At 37.1% G+C, this 20767-nt stretch overlaps 1 protein-coding gene across 2 annotated transcripts in view; it reads left to right on the top strand.

Moving 5' to 3' along the window:
- Positions 1 to 20767, top strand: part of WDR72 (WD repeat domain 72) — a 206072-nt gene that overhangs the window by 56318 nt on the left and 128987 nt on the right. For both annotated transcript variants that reach the window (XM_088797215.1, XM_088797214.1), the window contains exon 13: positions 2524 to 2719. In XM_088797215.1, the coding sequence (XP_088653341.1) occupies positions 2524 to 2719 (196 nt within the window). The remainder of the gene's footprint in view (positions 1 to 2523; positions 2720 to 20767) is intronic.

Below are 20767 nucleotides of genomic sequence, written 5' to 3'. Positions count from 1 at the left end.
TGCTTTACAAAAGTTAGTTAATTCTCTTTAAGTACTTATATTCTTTTATTTTTCCCCTAGATCTGTCTCTTAATTTTTAATGGAATTATCTTTTCATTTTTAATAAAAGTAATAGACACTTGATGTAAAAACATTTCAAATTTATAGGAATCTACAAATTAGAAATCAACTTGTGCCTTCAACAATTTACTTTTATAGTAATACTGATAATAACATTTTCTTTTTCTTAAATAGATTTTTGTTTGTTCTTTCATTTATTTAGCAAGTAACAGCCTTCAACAAATTTATAAGCATCTACCTATGTTGGGCAAAACCAAATACAGTAGTCCTCGGTTTTCGAACATCTCTGTTGACGAACATTTTGGTTTATGAATGCCATAAACCGGAAGTAAATGCTTTGGTTTTCGAACACGACTCAGAAGTCGAATATGTCACACAGCTTCCGCTGAGTGCGAGATCCTGAGGCCTAGCTGTCAGCTGTATTCGAATGTTTCACAGCTCGTGGATTATGTTCGAAAACCGAGGTACCACTGTACTTTCAGGTATAATTTTGTAATGCAATGTGAACTTAAATTCCATAGAGCTGATATATTTGTTAAAATATGAACAACCAACTTTTGAGTTTCCTACATTTGTAAGTTAGTTGATTGGCTTATAAAAATTATTTCGCTGTAATAATATAAAATAATCAGCTCCATCGCAAACTCAGAGAAATCTTACACTATATTTTTGCAGTAAGACATAATAAAAGTCATATTTCAGCAACAAATAATTTAAGAAACATTGAAATAATGTTAAGTGACTTAAAATAAAACCTTACATGTGGTGATTTAGATATGTCTTTTTTCCTGAGGTTCCCCTCTTTTTTCTTTTCTTTCTTTCTTTTTTTTTAAATATTTTTTTCTCTCAGCTCTAAGACATAAGTCCAAGTCAGTTGCACTCCTGACCCCTTTTGCTTCTGCCTCAGTCATAGATAATTTAACTCTAAGGATCAGGACCCATGCAAACCAAGTCAGATAAAAAAGGAGGTTATTGAAACGGCGTAAGAGGCGATGTTCAGACGTCCATTATGAAACCCTACAGCAAGGACCTACTGGAACTTGAACTTAAATACAGAAACCAAGGTCACTCCTCGGTTCTCCCTACCTCAAAAGAGCCTGCTTTTCTGCAATTGCTCCGTTCTCTTCTCCCTATGACTTCTTTTAGCTTTACAATTCAAATGCCTGGAAAAACGATTCTGATTGGCCTAGTGTGGGTCTCTAATGTATGTCTATTTGTGGCGCAAGAATCTGTGTTCACGTGTTGGGTGTATGTTAAGTTGTGTGTATTAAGTTCCCTGAAGCACATTGGGCTGTCCATCCATTCTGAGGATGTGGGTTGAGCAGGTTCTCCAAGAGGTAATATTGAAGAGGCAGTGCCATCTTCCCCATTCTATAAGTCTAGGCTTTCCCCATCTCTCTCACCTGCTGTTTTGTGATTCCTCCCCCTCTCAGGATTTCTGTAGTCTCCTTAAAAAGAATTAGGAAAAATAACACGTTCCCCGATGCCCCACAAAGTGTCAATGATGGGCACTGGGAGATTCTCAGGGGATTACAATTGATGCTTTAAACATAGCAGCTGAAACTCTGGCTAGTTGATGTAGTGAAAGTAGGAGCATCCGTACAGCAAGGTGATGAGAAATGAAACAGAGGAGAGAAGAGCCACTCTGCACTTCTCTCCTTCCCCCGCCCCATCCACCCACCTGCATTCATGGGTGACTATTGCATGGCTCTTATGGTGAGGCACAGAGCGGCCCTATACACACCTCCCAGGTTAGCCTCAGCAGGACCCATCATGGATGGTCTTTGTCCTAACCTTTGCGTTCAAGGTAACCAGATGCTGATTTTTAAAAAGTAATCTAAGAATCTTTGTCCCATGAGTCTATTTTTGGTCCTTGTGTCTTTGAGACTGTACATTCATTGGGAACTATCTAATGCTTACCTCTTTTAGATTGTGTCTACATTGAGTTTCCTGTTTGGATTAGAATCTGTATAGTTCTGGGAACAGCACCAAATCACATTTTGAGGCTTTAAGTGGAAAATACCAGCTCATGATACTCTTGGGCCTAAGCTTGTGTCTACAAATAGCTTCTTTTTGTGGCAACAAATTAGTTCTGGGGTTTATTTTATTCTGCGTTACTTCCGATGTCTGCCTCGCAGCCTCAATTTGCTGAGTGATAGTCAATCAAGTACTTCGTTTATCTTATAAGTAGATCTGGACTGGAATTCTCCTTTTCACTTGCATCTCTTGACCTTCCTGATAGATTGTTGAGCTTAAAATCTACTCAGTGTTTAAAGCTCCCATGTAGAATGTTATGTGGAGAGGTGCTGTACAAAGCAGAAATGTCATTTTGTAAATGGGGCTTTAACAAAAATTTTATGTTACTAGGGGGAAAATCTGACTTAATTGTGAAGAACGTATTTGACTCTTTACTATTTGCTTACAAAGAATGCTGTTTTGTTTTGTTTTGTTTTGTTTCCATAGCTGAGAAGTAATCAGGTAATTTGCTGTGTGTGCAGTGACCATTCCGTGGCTCTCCTTCACCTTGAGGAGAAGAGGTACCTCTTTTGTGCCCGGAAGCACCTTTTCCCTGTGAGGATGATAAAATGGCACCCAGTTGAGAATTTTTTAATTGTTGGCTGTGCAGATGACTCTGTTTACATCTGGGAGATTGAAACTGGTAAATTGAAATGTTACCCCTTTTCATCCTTTATATATTTATGCATGAAAAGCATTTGGCTGGATGGAGAATTCCAGATAATATGTGGTGATGACCTTACTTGCTTTAACTTTTGGTTGGCCTGGTGTTGAAGGTGTGTGTGGAAAACAAAACGCAACAGCCCAAGTCAGATCCTGACCCACTGATGACTCGCTGACAGGGCAGAGAACAGGAATGAGCCAGATATTTCTGGAAGCTATAAATAAAAACATAAGTTATCTACTTTAATTATTAATAAGAGAGAAATTTAGTGTCTTACTAGTCTAAAATTATCATTAAATTCTGCCTTCTTCCGCATACTCAGCTCAGCAACATTTTGAGTTAATTCATGATCGGTAATAATGGAATATAATTAATTACAAAACTCCAAAAAAGTTGAGTCAGGGAAACTGAAAACTGAGTGGCTCCACTGAACTTTTGATTTCATAGCGAATGTATGGTTTGGACCTTAATGTTTTTAAGAAAGTGTTGCTATGTAACTTGAGAGTGTCACATTTCAAGCAAATGCTGGAAACACGTCAAATAAGGTGAGGTAATTAATGAATGTAAGTCAGGGGAGTGCACTGGAGAGTACATTTCACTGAAACCATTGCATGATTTTTATTGATTAATCAGTGGGGTTTTTATGTTGGGTGTTATTAACAGACTGGATAGTTTATAATATTATAGTTTAGAACCATACTTCACCCAAATAACTGCTATGTTCTTTACATCTGACTTTCATGTGTTGATGATGGTGGCTGATGTACTGGTATGTGGCTGGGGCAGCATAACCTGCCTGACATGTGTCCCTTGCTTTGACAGGCTTTCGTGTTCATTTTCCCATTAGATTGTCACAACTTCTATGATAGGAAGAAAAGGCCTTATTCTCCATTTTATTGATACGGAATTTGTAGCTCTGATTTGTCATGCACAAAATCACACAGCTAATAAGTGATGAACCAATATGAGAGGCCCCGTTGTTCTTTGCGGGATATACACAAAATTAGGAGAGTTTTAGAATTCGTAGGTAATCTATCAACCTGAGTGACAGTTAAGCATAATGGATAAAATAGGCTCTACAACCTCGGCTTGCCTCTGGACCTGCTAAGGAAGAGCTGTATGTAACTTCCTCGTCTGTGCAAATCGGAGTAATAGTGCTGCCTTCCTGTTATGATTTAAATGAACTAATACCTATAGTGCTTGATATCTTTCTATGTCAATAAAAAGATGTCTATATCGTGTTTCTGTCACTCTTCTGGCAGGAAACTGAATTCAACCCAGGTGGGTCAAATGAAGAAACTTTAATGCAAGGTCTATTTGTAGGTGTGTGGCTAGGAATTAGGGAACAGAAAAGGAATGGATAGTGAGAACCCCGTTACCCAGACACTGGCAGTATCTAGGGCCAAAGTGGCAAAAGGAGAAAACAGTGTTGCTGGAACTCAGAACGAGCAGAAGCTGAGGAGGAGAGGTCACTCCCTAAACTCATAGAAGAGAAATAGCTCCCATCAGAGGTGCAGGACTGAGACAAAAGGAGAGTTGGGGGAAATTCTCTTTTCTCTCCTTCTGTACTCGCCTCCATTAGCGGAATTCAGCTGGAAGTCTGAGGAGAAGGATGGTCAGTTCCAGGCAGCAGCCAGGGGCACAGAGCAAGACACAGAAGAGGGGGGAAGGGATGGAGTAGGTTGTCAAGTAGATGATACTCAGCATTGTGGCCATTATGGACACAGTGTACTTCAACTCGGGAGGCTCCTACAGAGGGTTATTTATATTGTTTTCTACAGAAAACTTTGTTTTAGAATGGCTATATCCAATAATATGGACATGTTTGGTGCCAAATTAACTTATAGAATATTATTCCAAACGAGACCGTGAGGCTGTTTATCTCTTGGTTATTTACATCGATAGTTTGTAAACAACCTTAACTCAACCTAAGATGGAGCTTGTGATTGGTGAAAATGATGCTAATAATTATACCAATGCCCTCACGTTTGTGATGTGCTGCATCACTTTGTCAAAGCATCCTCCCATTGACGATCTCATTTTGAGCCCCACGGCGCTCTGTGGAGGCGGCTGGCTAGCAGCCTAACTTTCCTCATTCTTTTAAATAAGTTAGTGTTATTCCTTTAAGTCTTGTGTCTGGTATGAGCTTTGTTTTGTGTTTCCTTTAAACTCTGTAATTCCAATTTTGCTTAAAATTTAATGTTCTACTTTTTCTTTCCCAAGCTGCATTTCAGCTAAGATGCTCCTATCATGTTTATTGTACTTGATTTATATTTTATCCTTCTCCTATAAAGGTGGAAAATTCCAGAATCAGGAAGCTTTGCATTTATAGTTTCATAAAGTTAGGGGGGAAAAATTCCGCTAAGACCAAAACAATTAGACTGAAAATACATCTATGAGGGCACAGAATGTGCTTGTTCACTGCTGCAACTAGCATGTGAATGAATGAATGAATGAACAAAGGAACGATCCCAAATGGTCTTGGGCTTTCGTAGATTGAGTACAAATGAGTTCATTTTAACATTGGCCAATTGAGATGGCTCTTCGATCATGGTTACTCAATTGTAGCTATGTTCTTAGCTTTCTCCTCCAGTCTCCCTGGAGTTTCTGGAGTTCACAGAGCATGTCTCACTCACCTCCTCAGGTATAAGTAAGTCTGTGTATTTTCTACTCCAGCCAATTTTCCCTGGGCTTTTGCCTTTCAGCTTTGCTACAAGGTTCAAACTTAGTTCCATGTGTGAACAGACCTATTCTTTACTCCATTTCTCTAGCACTCTGCCTCCTCTGAATACATGAAGGAGGAATAAATTGACACTAAGGCATTTATCAGATCTTTCAGCACTAGAGCAACTCCAGAGTTCATGGAGAGAAAATAGGAGGTGTCAGTGGGATAAGGATTTGGAGGAAAGGGGCCTAGAACTAGGAAAAAAAAAAAAAAAAAAAAAGGCTGAAGAAGAGGCGCCAAAAATAATTAATTCTCAGCTGTGCCAAAAGTCCTGCTTGATGGAAGTTTGGAGGGGTGGGGTGGATGTAGGTCAGTTCCTATCACCTTCCTCCAGGCATGGAGGATGGAATATGATTCCATAAGTTTTTCACAAACACTTTATAACAGCCTACCCCTACTTTATTCATAAATCTCTTTGGTAGAATGTGCAAGTATATTCTAGAGCCATGTACCCCATGCCCATTTTATCTTGAAATCGTAAGAGGCAGTTCTTCATGTGACAAGTGGGATGGCCGGATGCATACCAGGGCGAGGTTCAGAATCCTAGATGGGCATGTCACTCCATGGAAAAGGTAAAAAGCGAAGGAGAGGAAGATTCCTGTCACATTGAGGGCCCTCATCTTCTGGCTAAAAATGCAGAGCTGCCAGGGTGGGAGTGATGAGGGCACCTCGTTTTGCTCATTGATTTGCTGCTTGTCCCACGATGTTTGGGCCTGATTAGGAAGGGAAAACATCGGAGATGTCATGTTGATGAATCTTTGAGTTGCCACAATGTGTTTGGCACTGACAACTGTGGGCAGTTTTGTCACCCTCATTGCTGTGAGACACAGAAGGATAATGTAATACTAATTTTTTTTTCCCTTAAAATGCACACCAGAAATAAATGCCAACTCTGAGCACATTGTTCGTTTTACAAATTGAATTTAAATAATTTTGAGGACTTTTCTGTTCACGGTAATGGATTTACATAGCAAAAAAAAAAAAAAGAAAGAAAGAAAGAAAAAAGAAAGAAAGGGGGAAAAACTTGTGTAATGAATTTTTTGTGTGTTAATATAATAGTATTGTTATTGAAGGTGTTGTGTTAAACTTCTGGCCTGTGTTGTGAAATACGCCATATTAAGCAACTGGATTTTTTTTTTGTGGGAAAATGAAATCTTACTTGCTTGAAAATAAAACACTTCTTTATAAGATAGTTCAGGAAAGCATTTTTGTAAAGGTCTGGATAGTAAATATTTTCATCTTTGTGGGCCATGTGATCTGTGTTGCAACCACTGACGTCTGCCCTTGTAGCATAAGATAAGCCATAGAATGCATAAAGGAGTGGGTGAGGCTGTGTTTCAATAAAACTTTATTTACAAAAGCAGCCCTAGTTAATAGACCCCTAAGAATGATGATAGTTATTTTTAAAGATCATCATTTTCATATACCTAATTCTAAACAGTTCACAATTTTTAATTATACTTCATTGACTCTATGGTTATACCCATTTTACGAGGGAGGAAATGGAACATAGAGATTGTTTGAGTCTGAAGGTCCCCAGGCTAGATGTTGGGCACCTGCACTAAAACGTGTATCTCTTTGTCTTGTTCTGCTGTGTTCTCTGTACCATACAGCAGGAACACCTCTTGGAGACGGAGGTCAGCTTTTTGAGACTGTCAAGCAGGGGATTAGATAAGAAAAGCTCTGAGAAGAAAAGAAATGGCTGCCAGGAAACCTGCTACATGCTCTCCTGAAGGAGAGGATCTCTGGCTATCTCTCAGAGCTTGGCTCTCAATTTACACATAGGTCTAACAGCTCTGGTCATCTGATTTCTCAGATGACAGATTGGAAACAGCAAATTGCAAGCGGGGAGACTGTTAGTGGCAGACATTCTGATAGCAGAAACGACAGCTGATGGGAAAGGGAGAGAGGCAAAACTATGTATCTCTGCTCAAGGCTGTCTTTCCTTTGCTCATGGGAAGATGGTCACCATGAAAAAATGCTGACATTGTTTCCCCTGCTCAGGAAGCTCTTAGATGTGCCTGCACAGGGTATGGGCAGCCTCCAGTCCACTTCCCATGATGCCTGCTGTGGAGCTGGGCTTTCTCTTTCTCAGGCATTTCTGACTCCAGGAGGTATATTTAAGTGTATTGATTATATCCACAGTGGATTCCACACCTAAGGAATCTCAGAAGCAGCTTGGGGCCTGGAGTTCAAAGGGACTGAAATCTTTGGCCAATGAGTAGGTAGAATGCAGGGTGTGTGTGAGGCTATTTTCGTTCATTTTCTTCCTCTTCCTGCTCAGGTAATGTGAGCTGTGTGACAGTGAGCAGAAAGCTTGACTACTCCTATAGCATGGCCTGAGGACCCAGGCTCTGCTTATGATACAGTTTCTGTGAAAAAACGCATTCTGAGTTTTAAAACAACCATATAAACAAGCCATTGGAACTAAGTCTATGCATATGAAATTGAGGAAATAAGGAAGAAGATAATACATTTAGAGTTATTTTCACCACCGGTGTTAAATTTTCTCTTAATCTATTTTTCTTAGTGAAATTAGCAGTTAGCTAGAAAATTATTAAGTAGGCTATGCCATATAAATGAAACATTTGTTCTTCTGTGGTTTCAAAGTACACGGTCTTAAAAAGAAAATTAAAAAAATAAAACCATTAAAGATAAGATGAGGTTTTTCAACTAATAGATAATAGGCCATATTTGCTAAAAAATATCCAATGTTCGAACTTCTACTGTAGATCTGAGTTTGCTTTAATTGCTTATGGTGAAGGATATAGATACATGCAGGGCACAGTTTCTCAGAAATATGCCGTCACATTTTCCCCAGTAGAACAGTCGTGTGGTTAAATTCTTACTTTGCCACACCACAATAATCACACAAGGTCACTACATGGGCAAGTAATTTTCTAGTCCACAAGTTTTACTTGGTTGCCTTTTTAAAAAATAGTATCTAGTATATGAAATAAAATTTTAAAAATTCCACTAGTTACCAGCTATACCATGCTGAGGGACAGTTTTGCTTGGTTTTGTCATCAAGGTTACTACTTTGTAAGTAAGGGGTAAAGTTACATTGTGTCAACTGCCTGGTCAGCACAACCAGGGTATGACTTTCATTATATGCATGTGAAAGGTAGGTTTGGGGTATGCAGTATCTTGCAGGTAAGATGCTTGTAGTCTCTCCAGTATATCATTCCCTCAAAGCCACATTATTTGTTGTGGTAGATTACAGATGGAACCCTCTTGGGGGGATTGTTATTACTCAACATGTATTTTTGGTTTGCTGCCTATTTTTTTAGTCTTTCTTCCTTCCTCCTTGGCCCGAGTTATCACTACACCATAATTTGAGATTTTGATTCATGTAGTATTGTGTGTACACGTGTGAGTGCATGCTTGTGTGTACATGTGCGAGTGTATAAACTTTGTCTGCAGTTTAGCTACTACATATTTGCACAATTGTCAAAGTTTTATGTCTTGAGTAGGAATTAGTATCCAGAGGGGTGACAGCCAGGAGCCCTGGCACTCAGACTGCTGGGTTTGAATTCTTGCTGTACCTTTTCCAATCTATATTACCCCAGTCAACTTTGAACTCTTCAAAGACTCTCCATCTCCTAAAGGCATTAGCACTGAATAAACATTAACTTATTTTTATAAAGTCTTCATATATTACCACACCAGTTTATACTTAAAGTTTCACTGGCCCTTGTTTCTTATTTCCTTGTCTCCATTCTAGTGGAGCTCAACAATTATTTCTTGTTCTGATGAAATATGAAGGATACTAGAATTATTACATATGGCCTTCCTCCCTAAGGAACTTTCAGTATAATCAGGGAAAAATTGTACCTTTGAAACAGTTTGAAAAAATATGTGATGCCATATAAGAAAGTGGCACGTGGAGTATGCCCAAATGTAGTGATGAGTATTCCGAGCTCTTGGCAGGTGGCTAGGGTGGGGGGATGGGTAAATTAGTGTAGAGGAGACTTCTGTTATGTATTCTCATTGCCCAGTGTAGGTTCCCTCTTATACTTACAATTTCAGAGTTAATATTTGTCCTTCTTGTTAGCCTAAAAACACTTACACTGTTCTATCCCCAGAAGCTAGAACAGCACTTGACATGTGCGAAGAAATCAACAAATATTTGACTTTAATTGGAAATGAAAGAAATATTTAGCTTCTGTAAGCATAAGTTTTTCCATATGACTCATTGTTTACTTATAATGTCTCAAACTAGCGTTATTTCCTAGTATTTAGAGACAGCACATTCTGTCACAGTTAATATGTACACTCTTTGGCAAATCACAAAGTTGATCAGAACCTTAGTTTCTTCATGGTAATGATGAGATACTTAACACAACATTGCAGAAAAGATGTAAGAAGTTACTATATGTGAGAATACAGGCTTTATTTTAATTAAAAATATATGTATATATACATATATACCACATGGTTGCTCTAATGAAACCAGAGCAACAAAAGAAAAATAGATAACTGAGCCTTCATAAAAATTAAAAACTTGTGCATCAAAGGACGTTACTAAGAATATGAAAAGATAGCCCACAGAATGGGGAAAGTTATTTGCAAATCATATATCTGATAAGCGTTTAATATCCAGACTATATAAAGAATTCTTACAACACAACAAAAAGGCAAACAACCCAATTTTATAAAGGACAAAGGACTTAAAAAGATATTTCTTCAAAGAAGATATGCAAATGGTCACCAAGCTCACGAAGGTTATCAACATCATTAGCCATGAGAGAAATACAAATTAAAATCACAATGTGATACCACTTCACATTCACTAGGATGCTTACAATAAAAAAAAAAAAAAGAAAATAAGTTTTGCCTAGGATGCAGAGAAATAGGAACCCCATTATATTGCCAGTGAGAATTTTATAAAATGGCACAGCCACTGTAGAAAACAGTTTGGCAATTCCTCAAAAGTTAAACAGAATTACCATATGAACCACTTCTAGGTATAGATCCAGAGAAATGAAAACATGTCCACTCAGAAACATGTATAGGACTGTTCATAGTAACATTATTCATAATTGCCCAAGGTGGAAACAATCCAAATGTCCATCAACAGATGAATGGGTAAACAAATTGTGTATACATAAAATGCAGTATTGTTTCACTCTACCAAAAAATGAAGTACTGATACATGCTACAATTTGGATGAACCTCAAAAACAGTATGCTAAGTGAAAGAAGCCAGGCACAAAAGATCACATATTGTATGAGTCCATTTATATGAAATATCCAGAATAAGCAAATCCATAGAAATTGAAAACAGACTAGTGGTTGTCAGGAGATGAGGGGAGGGGAGTAGGAGAGTGATTACGTAATGAGTACAAACTGTTCTTCAACGGTGATGAAAAAGTTTTGAAACTCTAGTTGCACAACAGTGTGAAATAATTAATTAAATGCCACTGAATTGTACACTTTGAAATGGTTCATTTGTCTTATTTCAATTTCACCTCAAAGAGAAAATACAGATCGTATAAAGAAAACATTTTAAAAAGCAATTTAATCCCAACATTTGTTGATAATCCTTGGTGTAATAACAGTTGGTGTATTATATGTTCAGCATGTTTTCCTTTTACATATTAATCTACACAAACATGCTTATATTTATTTTTATATTGCAGAAGTCTTTTGTAAGGGTTACCCAATGATTCATTCATCATTTTCATTATTAATGTAACACCCTGGGAGGTGTAATGAGACGTTTAGGAAGCCATTTCCGTTTACTAGCTCCACAATCCCAAGTCCCTTTCTTTAAGGGCTTATGAATCCTAAATGATATTAAGTATTTCTGTCCATTTGAATGTAGGGAACACTTTACAACGGTACTGGCAATACCTGTGACTTTGTCATCATTAGACGTCACAGACATTTTCATATCACATCACAGTTGTCACCAGCATCTCCAAGTGTTATATTTATTACTTCCGTAAACTTTCAGGTACACCTCTAGTTCTCGTTATTTACTATATTAATAAAGAAGCATACAAGTTTGTTTTTAAAACATTTTGATGATTGTATTTCAATATAATCGATATCGTGTATGATCTTATGTATTTTATTAGCAACATTTTGAACCGATACTGTGAAAAAAAGGTTCATTGGTTTCCCCAAACTGCTGAAGGGATTCATGGCATGGAAAAGGTTAAGAACTCCTGTTAGTCTAAAAGATTTTTTAATGTGGTATACATCAAAATTACTCATGGACTTTGCTAACAGTTATCACCCCAATAAACTTTAATTAAAAAAAAAAATTACTCATGGTATATGGTAGGGAAGTATAGGTCAGTATCTGCCTTTTCTTTAATAACAGAGGAAAAATATAGTAATAAAGAGTTTAACCTTATTTTCAACCAAATTAAATCCAACAATTAACATTGCATCACTGAAGGGAGGCATATAAGTCTAACTGTATAATTTTTTTAAATTCAGTATAAAGTCTTGGTAGATACCTTCACATGCATGTGTGTGCACGCGTGTGCGCACACACACACACACACACACACACACACACACACGTGAACATATTCTCTCCCCTCCCCTCTCCCCCCACCAGCAGAGTAGTGTTCTATAATTTAATCCAGTGAACATGGACTTCCACTTTGGTGAAACTATATAAATGTTAATTTGATCTCATAATTTTACAAGTTTTTAAAGGTGTGGAAATTCCAAGGATATAGAAAAATTCAAGAAAAAAAGATCTGCATGGAGTAGTTTCTGCTGTGCTCTTTAGAATCCAGGTGTCACATTGAAAGTCTACTGACAAAAGAAGCACAAATAATTTTCTCTTCCCAAATTTGGATTTGTTTCTTTCTCAGTCCTTATTAATTTAAACATTTGAACAATTATTTACATTTTATTACAGAACTATATATGAATGGCTCTATATTGTTTTTAGATACCAGGATTATTTTTAAAATAATACATCATGCGATTAATTTTTATCTGGTAAAGCACAGGTGTGTGTGTGTGTGTGTGTGTGTGTGTGTGTGTGTGTGTGTGTGTTTTAATTATGGTATATTCAACTCCACCTTTTTTTAAATCTGGCATCTTAATATATGCTGTGCATGCTACTGTGGTATCTCTAGGATGTCTTTGGAACATTTTGTATGCTCAGAAACAAATATGAAAATCAGTATAATCTCATTCTAGTAATACAAATAAATATTTTCTGCTCTTAAAACTACTTCCACCAATTAATTTGCACCCTTCTCTGCCCTTATTGTTTGCCTTGTCAGTTGTTATCTTCTTGGGTTTTACTGTAGTAAAGAAAATACTTGACTGTAATGAGTTTTAGCTGATTCCTGCAGTCTGATTACACTTTTGGGTCAAGTGCTGGCTGGATATGTTTGTCACATGTCTGCATTTAGTGTTCTCAGAGGCTTATTCTATAGCAGCAGAAAGAGGCATGTGTCAGGGTGGCTGTTCTGTGGCTCCTCCTTAGCTTGGCCCCTTCTGTGAGCATTTTATACGGACACTTGGAAGGTTAGTGGGTTTCACAGCTGCCATGTTTGGTGAAATAAACCCAAAGGAGCCATCTGCCCCTCCCTATGCTGCCTCCTTTCAATTCCCTAGCAACTTCCCAGTAGCCAGCTGCCGCAGAAACGATTGGAAAAGCAAGACTCAGTGGACTGTAATGATTGTTATTCTCTGGGAAAGTAGAGTCTCTGATTTGGCTGAGCGATGAAGGATATTGGATGCCCTTGATTCATCTGAGTGTATCAATAATATCCAACTTGTACCATTAACTGACTTGTTAGGATTTGATGGGAAAGGACCTTTGTGTTCTAGGGATGAATCAGGTGAAAACAAATACAAAGGTCAAAGAATGGTGAGCAGAGAATTTGACTTTGGGAATGTCGTCAGATTGTATCTTGCATGCTGCAAAAAATGTTGGTTGCTACCATGTTTCCCCCAAAATAAGACCTAACTGGAAAATAAGCCCTAGCATGATTTTTCAGGATGACATCCCTTGAACATAAGCCCTAATGCATCTTTCAGAGCAAAAATTAAATAAGACCGGTCTTATTTTCGGGGAAACACGGTAATCTCAGCCTTGTCAAAAAGTCCCGGGCATGAATTGGCCCAATATTTTCCCTAGTCCTATTCACAGTCAAGTGCAAGCAGATTTCAGTCCACTCTCGGCCCATGTGCTGAGAAGACAAGGGGCTTGCTTCAACTACTTGGAAGGAATTAGGGTACCAGAAGCTCCACTGAGGGACACAGGATGTCGTTTTATAGTTAGTTCATTATTTGAGCAAATCCTAAATTGTTTTCGTAAATTTATGAGGTGGATTATACTTTATCCTGACAGATCAAAATTGAGAACTTTTATGGGTTGAGATTCTAGGAAAAGAACTAGAATACGAAGATTTGACAATTTACCTTTAATCCGTGGTTTACACTGGAGATTAATTTTCATTAGTTATCACACTTTTTTCTTACTTCCAGAAACATCAACTATAAGTCTAATTTGAAAATCCCATTGTTACATGTTCCCTATTTTATGTCTGTCAGTTAAAAACTATGTATTCTTATCTTCATTTCTTAACAACCATGATTGTGTTCCCAAGACTGGTCTGTTAGCAAAGCTATCCCTCATCAATGATTTTATAAAAAGAAGTTTTCCTTTCGTTTGATTTGAAAGAATCTTTAGTACATTACAATCTAATCATAGATGACACAGATAAAACAAGCAGCAAGAGGAGGAGTCGAGAATTAGATGACTCAGCTTAACCTGTATATGTGTAAGGAGAAGTCAAATTCATGAGCAGATATCCTGTGCTCTACAAAACTGAACATCCTACCAACTCATCAGAGAATTATTATTTTATTAATAATAAATTTTATTATTTTATTAGCAAATTTTATTAGCTCTGGCCTCCTAGCTATCAATTATTTTGAATACAGGTTTTTGTTTTGGTTTCTGTTTTTTCATTTTTTTGTTTTTGTTTGTTTTATTTTTACCACAAAAATTGTTTGTTTTTTACCACAATTTAAAATCTAAAAAGCTCTGAAAACAAGGGGTTAAAAAAGTAGTTTGTGGTAAAGCAACAAAACAAACCTTAATTCACATGAGGTTATTTAGTCTACTATGTGTGAATATTCCTTTTTTTTTTTTCTTTTGCTGCAGATATATGACATGTGTGATTACTGTCTGCTATCCCAGGCCCTGCTATAGTTGTTATATGTGCACTATTTCATATCTACAAAATCTGAAAAGTCCTGAATTCTAAAACCCTAACAGTCCTAAATGTTTTTGACATGAAATTGTGGGCTTCTATTACCTCTCTCTGTCATTCTCCCCAGAGTAATGGATAGTTTTCTACAAAAACTGTCTACAGTATGCTCTATATCTTTGTTTTGTTGCCTCCCGTTTATTTACCACACTGTAATCTGGCTGTTCTGCTTACACTACTCCAATGGAACTGTACTTCTTAAGGTTACTTCACTGCCAAGTTCAGTTGTCATTCTCTGGGTTACAGGTACTTGACTTGTCTGAAATTACTGTCATCAATGTTGTCTCTCTCCAGTCTTACATGATACTGTCTTCTCCAGATGGTCAGTAGCCACTCTTTCTCAGGTTGTTTTACTTCTGCATGCTCTCTCTCTATTATTCCCTGCATTTATTCTCAGTGTACTTTTTATTTGTGTTTTTCTTGGGCTATCTTATCAATACAGATGGGGTGTGTGTGTGTGTGTGTGTGTGTGTGTGTGTGAGATTGTGTAAAATATAACATCACATTTACCATTTAAACTATTTTTAAGTGCATATTTCAGTGGCATTAAGTACATTCACATTGTTGGGCAACCATCACCACCATCCATCTCTGGAGCTTTTTCAGCTTCCCAACATGAAACTCTGTACCCATTAAACAAGTCTCCATTTCTCCCTTCCCCCAGTCCCTTGCAACCACCATTCTACTATCTGTCTCTATTAATTTGACTACTCTAGGTACCTTATATAAGTTAAGTCATACAGTATTCATCCTTTTGTGTTTGACTTATTTCACTTAGCATAATGTCCTCAAGGTTCATCTGTATTGTAGCATGTGTCAGAAATTCCTTCTTAAGGCTGAACAATATTCCATTGTATGTATATACCATTTACTTCATTCATTCATCTATTGATTGACTGACTCTTGGGTTGTCTTGACTACTGTGAATGATGCTGCTATGTACATAGATATACAAATATCTCTTTATGACCCTGTTTTCAATTCTTTTGGGTACAAACCCAGAAGTCAACACAGGTTTCTTAACCACATCCTGAGAGGTGAGGTGTGACATACTGTGGGATAGGATAAGCAGCCACCCACACTAGAATTTTTACTTTACAAAGGCCACAGTATGAAGGGAGAGCAGGTCATTTTCTAATTTCAAATTAGGTAGGACAAAGTCTGATGCCAGAAAATCTATCTATTCTACAAGGCTCCTCTCATAACATAAGGTATATGCAACTACATACGAACCACCTAGAGGATGTTGAATTTGATGCTGAACTACGGTGATGGTGGTGAGAAGAACTAGAAATGGCTAAAGAAGAAGAAAAAGGCAGTGGTTCTCTAGGGTTAAGAACCCACCAAAGACCCTGGAACCAGTATAGCCAGTCTATGAAAGTTCCCGTCTGTAATTCCAAAGGCCATTATTGTTTCTTAGCCCCAACACTCAACAATATTTAGTGATAAACTTGGATCAATTGAAAGATAAACTATGTGCTACATTTCTTGTAAGCCTCTAGTAAAACATGGAATTCTATAACATAGTTCACAGATATCAAAAACACTTAAAATGAAAATGTTATAGGGCCAGATGGATTGGGACCTTCATCATCTTTTACATGAACTATTGAAAAATTTCCTGTTTACCTTGCTAGTTAAACCCTTTCTTCAGTTCTCTTCTCCATATTGCCAAACATTAGCTACTTTAAACTCAACCCTGAATATGCCACTCCCCATGGCGCAAGGTGGAAATGTAACTCCACTGCAGGGCAATCCTGAGTTTGCTGTCATATTACCACCTACCACCCTGTCCTAGCTTTGTTATTAAAACACCTTCCCTAACCACCCTCCCAACCACAGCATACACAAATACTCTGAAACGTATTCTTTCTGACCCTCAATTTCTTTGTACCTTGCTACATTGTTTTAAGAATTAAATGTGAAGTACTAAGCAAAGTACTTTGCACTTAAAAGTGCTCAGTGGTCACCAATAGCAATTTTGATGATGATGATAGAAGGAAGAGAAAAAAATATGTGTATTTTACTTGTAATCCTTCTGAAATACTTGTGTGTTTTAAAAGGCATTTTTAAATATAGTATATGATTGTTCAATCTCACCGGCTATTTAGTGAATATCTTCATGGTTCCTACTACTCAGAAAATGAGAGTAGGAGAAGGGGTTATAAAAAAGTATGAAATGTTTAAACAAGCTTTGTATTTATTTGTATGATTTTATGCATTTATGTGTTTAATTTTGTTTGTTTGTTTTTGAGAAGCAGGACTTTATAAAATAGTGAGAGAACAATAAAAGACTTGAGTTCTGAATCTGTGGTCCAGAGCAAAAGTACTGCCACAAGTCCTGGTTGTATTAGTTTCCTATTGCTGTGTGAAAAATTACCACAGGTTTAGCAGCGTAAAACAATGCCCACTTATTACCTCACAATTCTGCAAGTCAGAAGTCCGGGGAGACCTCAATTAGGGTCTCACAGGCCAAAATCAAGAGGTCAGCCAACCTGGCTCTTAACTGGAAGCTCTGGAGAAGAATTCACTTCCAGGCTTTCGAAGGCCCTTGGCAGAATTTCATCATTATGGTTGAAGGTCTGAGGTTCTTGCCGACTGCCCGCCAGCTGTCACTCTCAACTCCTAGAGGGCACTCTCATCCTTGTAGGTGGCCTCTTTCATCTTCAAAGCCAGGAACTTTGCCTCCTTATGCTTTGAATCTCTCTGACTTTCCATTCTCCATCAGTTGGAGAAAACTCTCCTTTTAAAAGGGCTCACTTAATTAGGCCTGGTCCACCTGAAAGATCTCCCTATTTTAAGGATTAGAAACCTTAATCATATCTGCATTGTCCCTTTTTGCCATAAAATAATCACTAAAGTGTTACCTATCATATTCACAGGGGAAGGAGTAACATAAGGATGAGGGTCATTGGGGGTTATTTTTAGATCCTGCTATTATATTGGTGCTCAGGTAGGATAGTTTCTGGAGGCTCCCATGGGTAAGTGAGTCCATGGAGTGGAGTGAAGAGATGGGAGAAGCCTCTTGGGTCATTGGGTGCAGAAATATGTGAAATTTTCCAAGTGCCACGGGGAAGCCGGAACTGTAGTGAGGGTACACCGAGAGTTGGTGCTTTCAAAACAGAACCCTGACATACCTGCTGGAGCTTTCATCACCCATTCTTTTCCTAAGGGAAACCACTGTGATGTCCCAAGGGGAAACTGATTGCAGTTAAAATGTTTTTGTCCTTCCACCTCTACCATATCCCCTGAAGTCCCTGCAAAAAAAGGTGACTTTCCATATGACTTCACCTCTCATCCAACATCTTATTAAGGAGACTGTACCCCAATTTTTCCTTTTTCAATTATCTTCCTCTTTCCAGGCAAAATTCTTGATCAACTCAGCAAGATATTTACCTAATCAAATTAATTGATACCAGAGTGAATAAAGATAGAGTCAGATCTCTTCAAGGATATTGTATCCCCTAAGAAACCTAACCTTCAACCAAGAGCATCAGAGGAAAAAAATTCCATTTTTGAAATGTTTAAAATTTAAAAATAAGCATACCTCGTATAAAAAACCCAAACAATACAGAGTGAATGACATTTTCAATACTTAGAATTGGTACAATTTTAATGTTCTGTATATAAGAGGTAATTATAAGCTTAATTAAAATATATTCTTTACATCATAGTACAAAAACACTTTTCCGTAAACATTCACTTATTAAATTGTTTGTAAATTGTATTCAGTTTTAGGGATGTTAAAAATTAAAATTTAGTCATAATAGACTCCATCATGTTAGCACATGTTTAAGAAGAAAGAGTATGTAATAAGTAAATGCCTTATCAGGAAAACCCTAATTTAAAATTAGCGCGTTATTTGTATTCCTTATATATCTCAGCACTTTAAGCCTCTATGTATTTTAATCCTTTATTTTCCTTTCACCCCACCTCCACCCCTTTATTCTTTAGACGGGAGGGTTGAGTGTGGCCCAGCTGATAAATTCCACTGTCGCTCTGAATGTGCTGGAGGCAGTGGCAGAGCTGGGGTTAAGGTCACAGTGGTCAGGGACTTTGTAAAAATATGTTCTATATACCCTTAAGGTATAGACGGTTGATGTGAAGCCAGTCCTGAGTTTGCTGTCATATTAGGACCTTTATATAGAGCAAAATGAGCCACATCCTCGACAATCTATTTTACAGCTGAATTTATTATAATCAGATGTATTCAGGAATGAAGGCGTGTGCTTTTATGCCTAATTTAATATTTTCAGATTCATTCCTTTTCCCCACCCTTCCATTATTTAACAGTTAGCTAAGTTTGATTCTTTCAGGATCTCCTGTCCCTGGTCAGCAACCCCCTCAGTTATACATTTTCTGGAGTAAGATGCAGTAATTGTGAAATGGTTTTGTTAGAAATGGGGCACCAGGTAGATCTCCATACACTTCTGTGAGCCAGGCAATGAACTTCATGTGTAGCTGGAGGTAAATGATAAATCTTACGACAGACCCAATGGTCAGACTCCTTGATACATGGAATTTGATTACAGCTTCCAGTCAGCTGTTTTATTGAAACCTGATGTTAGGAATTTGACTACTAAATTTGTTAGTAAGGCCTTTTTTTTAGACTATTTTGTTTTAGAGTCATTTTGAAATATAACTTCTTCTTAATCATTGCCAATATCATGGTGAATTTAGTGAAAAAAAAAAAAATGCCTGCCTGATGTAGAAAAAAGACCTAACTCTGTAATGTTCTTGCTGTTAAGTTTGTTCGCGTAAGGACAATTTCTATTCATTACTAATCACATATTAGGAATTATTTACCACACTGATTTTTTTTTCACAATCTCAGAATAAGTAGAATACTTAATTGAAAATGTCTTATTTTTGTGAAACAAATTGTTTAAAATTTGTTGGTTTACAATATATGTGATTTTAGGAGGGTAGGAAGATTTTATGTTTCTGTAGTAATGCAATTTCTAGTGTTCTTCTGAGGAAAAGTGCCATGAGTTATAGTAAGTTAATTACTGTCTCAAATATATTCGTGTATTATTTTTAAGTTAATAAAGTGTTTTCATGCAAAGTGATAAAATATTAATCCATTTGGGTATTGTTTTTGAACCTTAATTTACTCCTAATCCTTTGGAGATGGATTTATCAAGTGACTATGATTTCTTTTTTTAACCACTTCTGTCCCTTTTGGGATAGTAGCAATTACTTTTTCTACACACTTAGGAGACCTAGTTGTTAAGTTGTGGGATGGAATTTGTCTGGCGAGGACTCTCAAATATGTACTTTAAAGCTATGCGTTAACTGAGAGTATGCTATGATAATTTTATTGATTTTGAAAAGATGTTTAGATAGAAGACAGCAAATATTAAATATATGGGCAAATTACAACGGAAATAAAATTAAGGAACCAACTTCTGGCTATTTGGAAGAGAATCAAAGTATAAACTATTGCTACTTTTTCTTCCCTTTTTTCATGCCGATATTCAAATCTATGACACCGTAAGTCATATTTTATCACCTAAGAGTGTTCTCTTTACCATCTGCCTTGCTCTTCTAGCACAGTTGAAGGCAGCATCCATCGTGGTACGTGTCCTGCTTTAGGATAACGTGATATTTCAAAGTCAGATTTCATAACAGGCACATTACAAAGTGATTATTTTTCCTATTTAAAAACAAAAGCACTGTAGGCACCCTATAAATATTGACACTCCCAATGCATTTAAAAATACAGCTGTCTTTTAGCAACAGACTGATTTGCAAGAGCTAATAGTTTAGGATAAAACAAATTATATCAAAACTCATATAGTAAACTAACAGAAAAATGCATGCTATTCACTGGAAAGTATCTTATACAATGAAGAGTTTCCTTGTGATAGATTTTGTGGTGTTTTTTGCAAAACATTTACTTTGAGGGAGGAAATGGAACTGTCACTTTCAATAATATTTAACTCAGACATGTCTCTACGTCTTTACTTACCATGTTCAGATTGCTCCAAATGAAGAGTGTGAGTTAACTTGATGTAGCACAGTACAAAAGGGAAAAAAAATAAAA

This window comes from Rhinolophus sinicus, chromosome 3, assembly GCF_057876585.1.
Source record: "Rhinolophus sinicus isolate RSI-liver-muscle chromosome 3, RSI-T2T, whole genome shotgun sequence".
Taxonomy (NCBI): Eukaryota; Metazoa; Chordata; class Mammalia; order Chiroptera; family Rhinolophidae; genus Rhinolophus; species Rhinolophus sinicus.
Note: the sequence above shows the minus strand (reverse complement) of the source record. Positions and strands in the feature narration are given on the sequence as shown.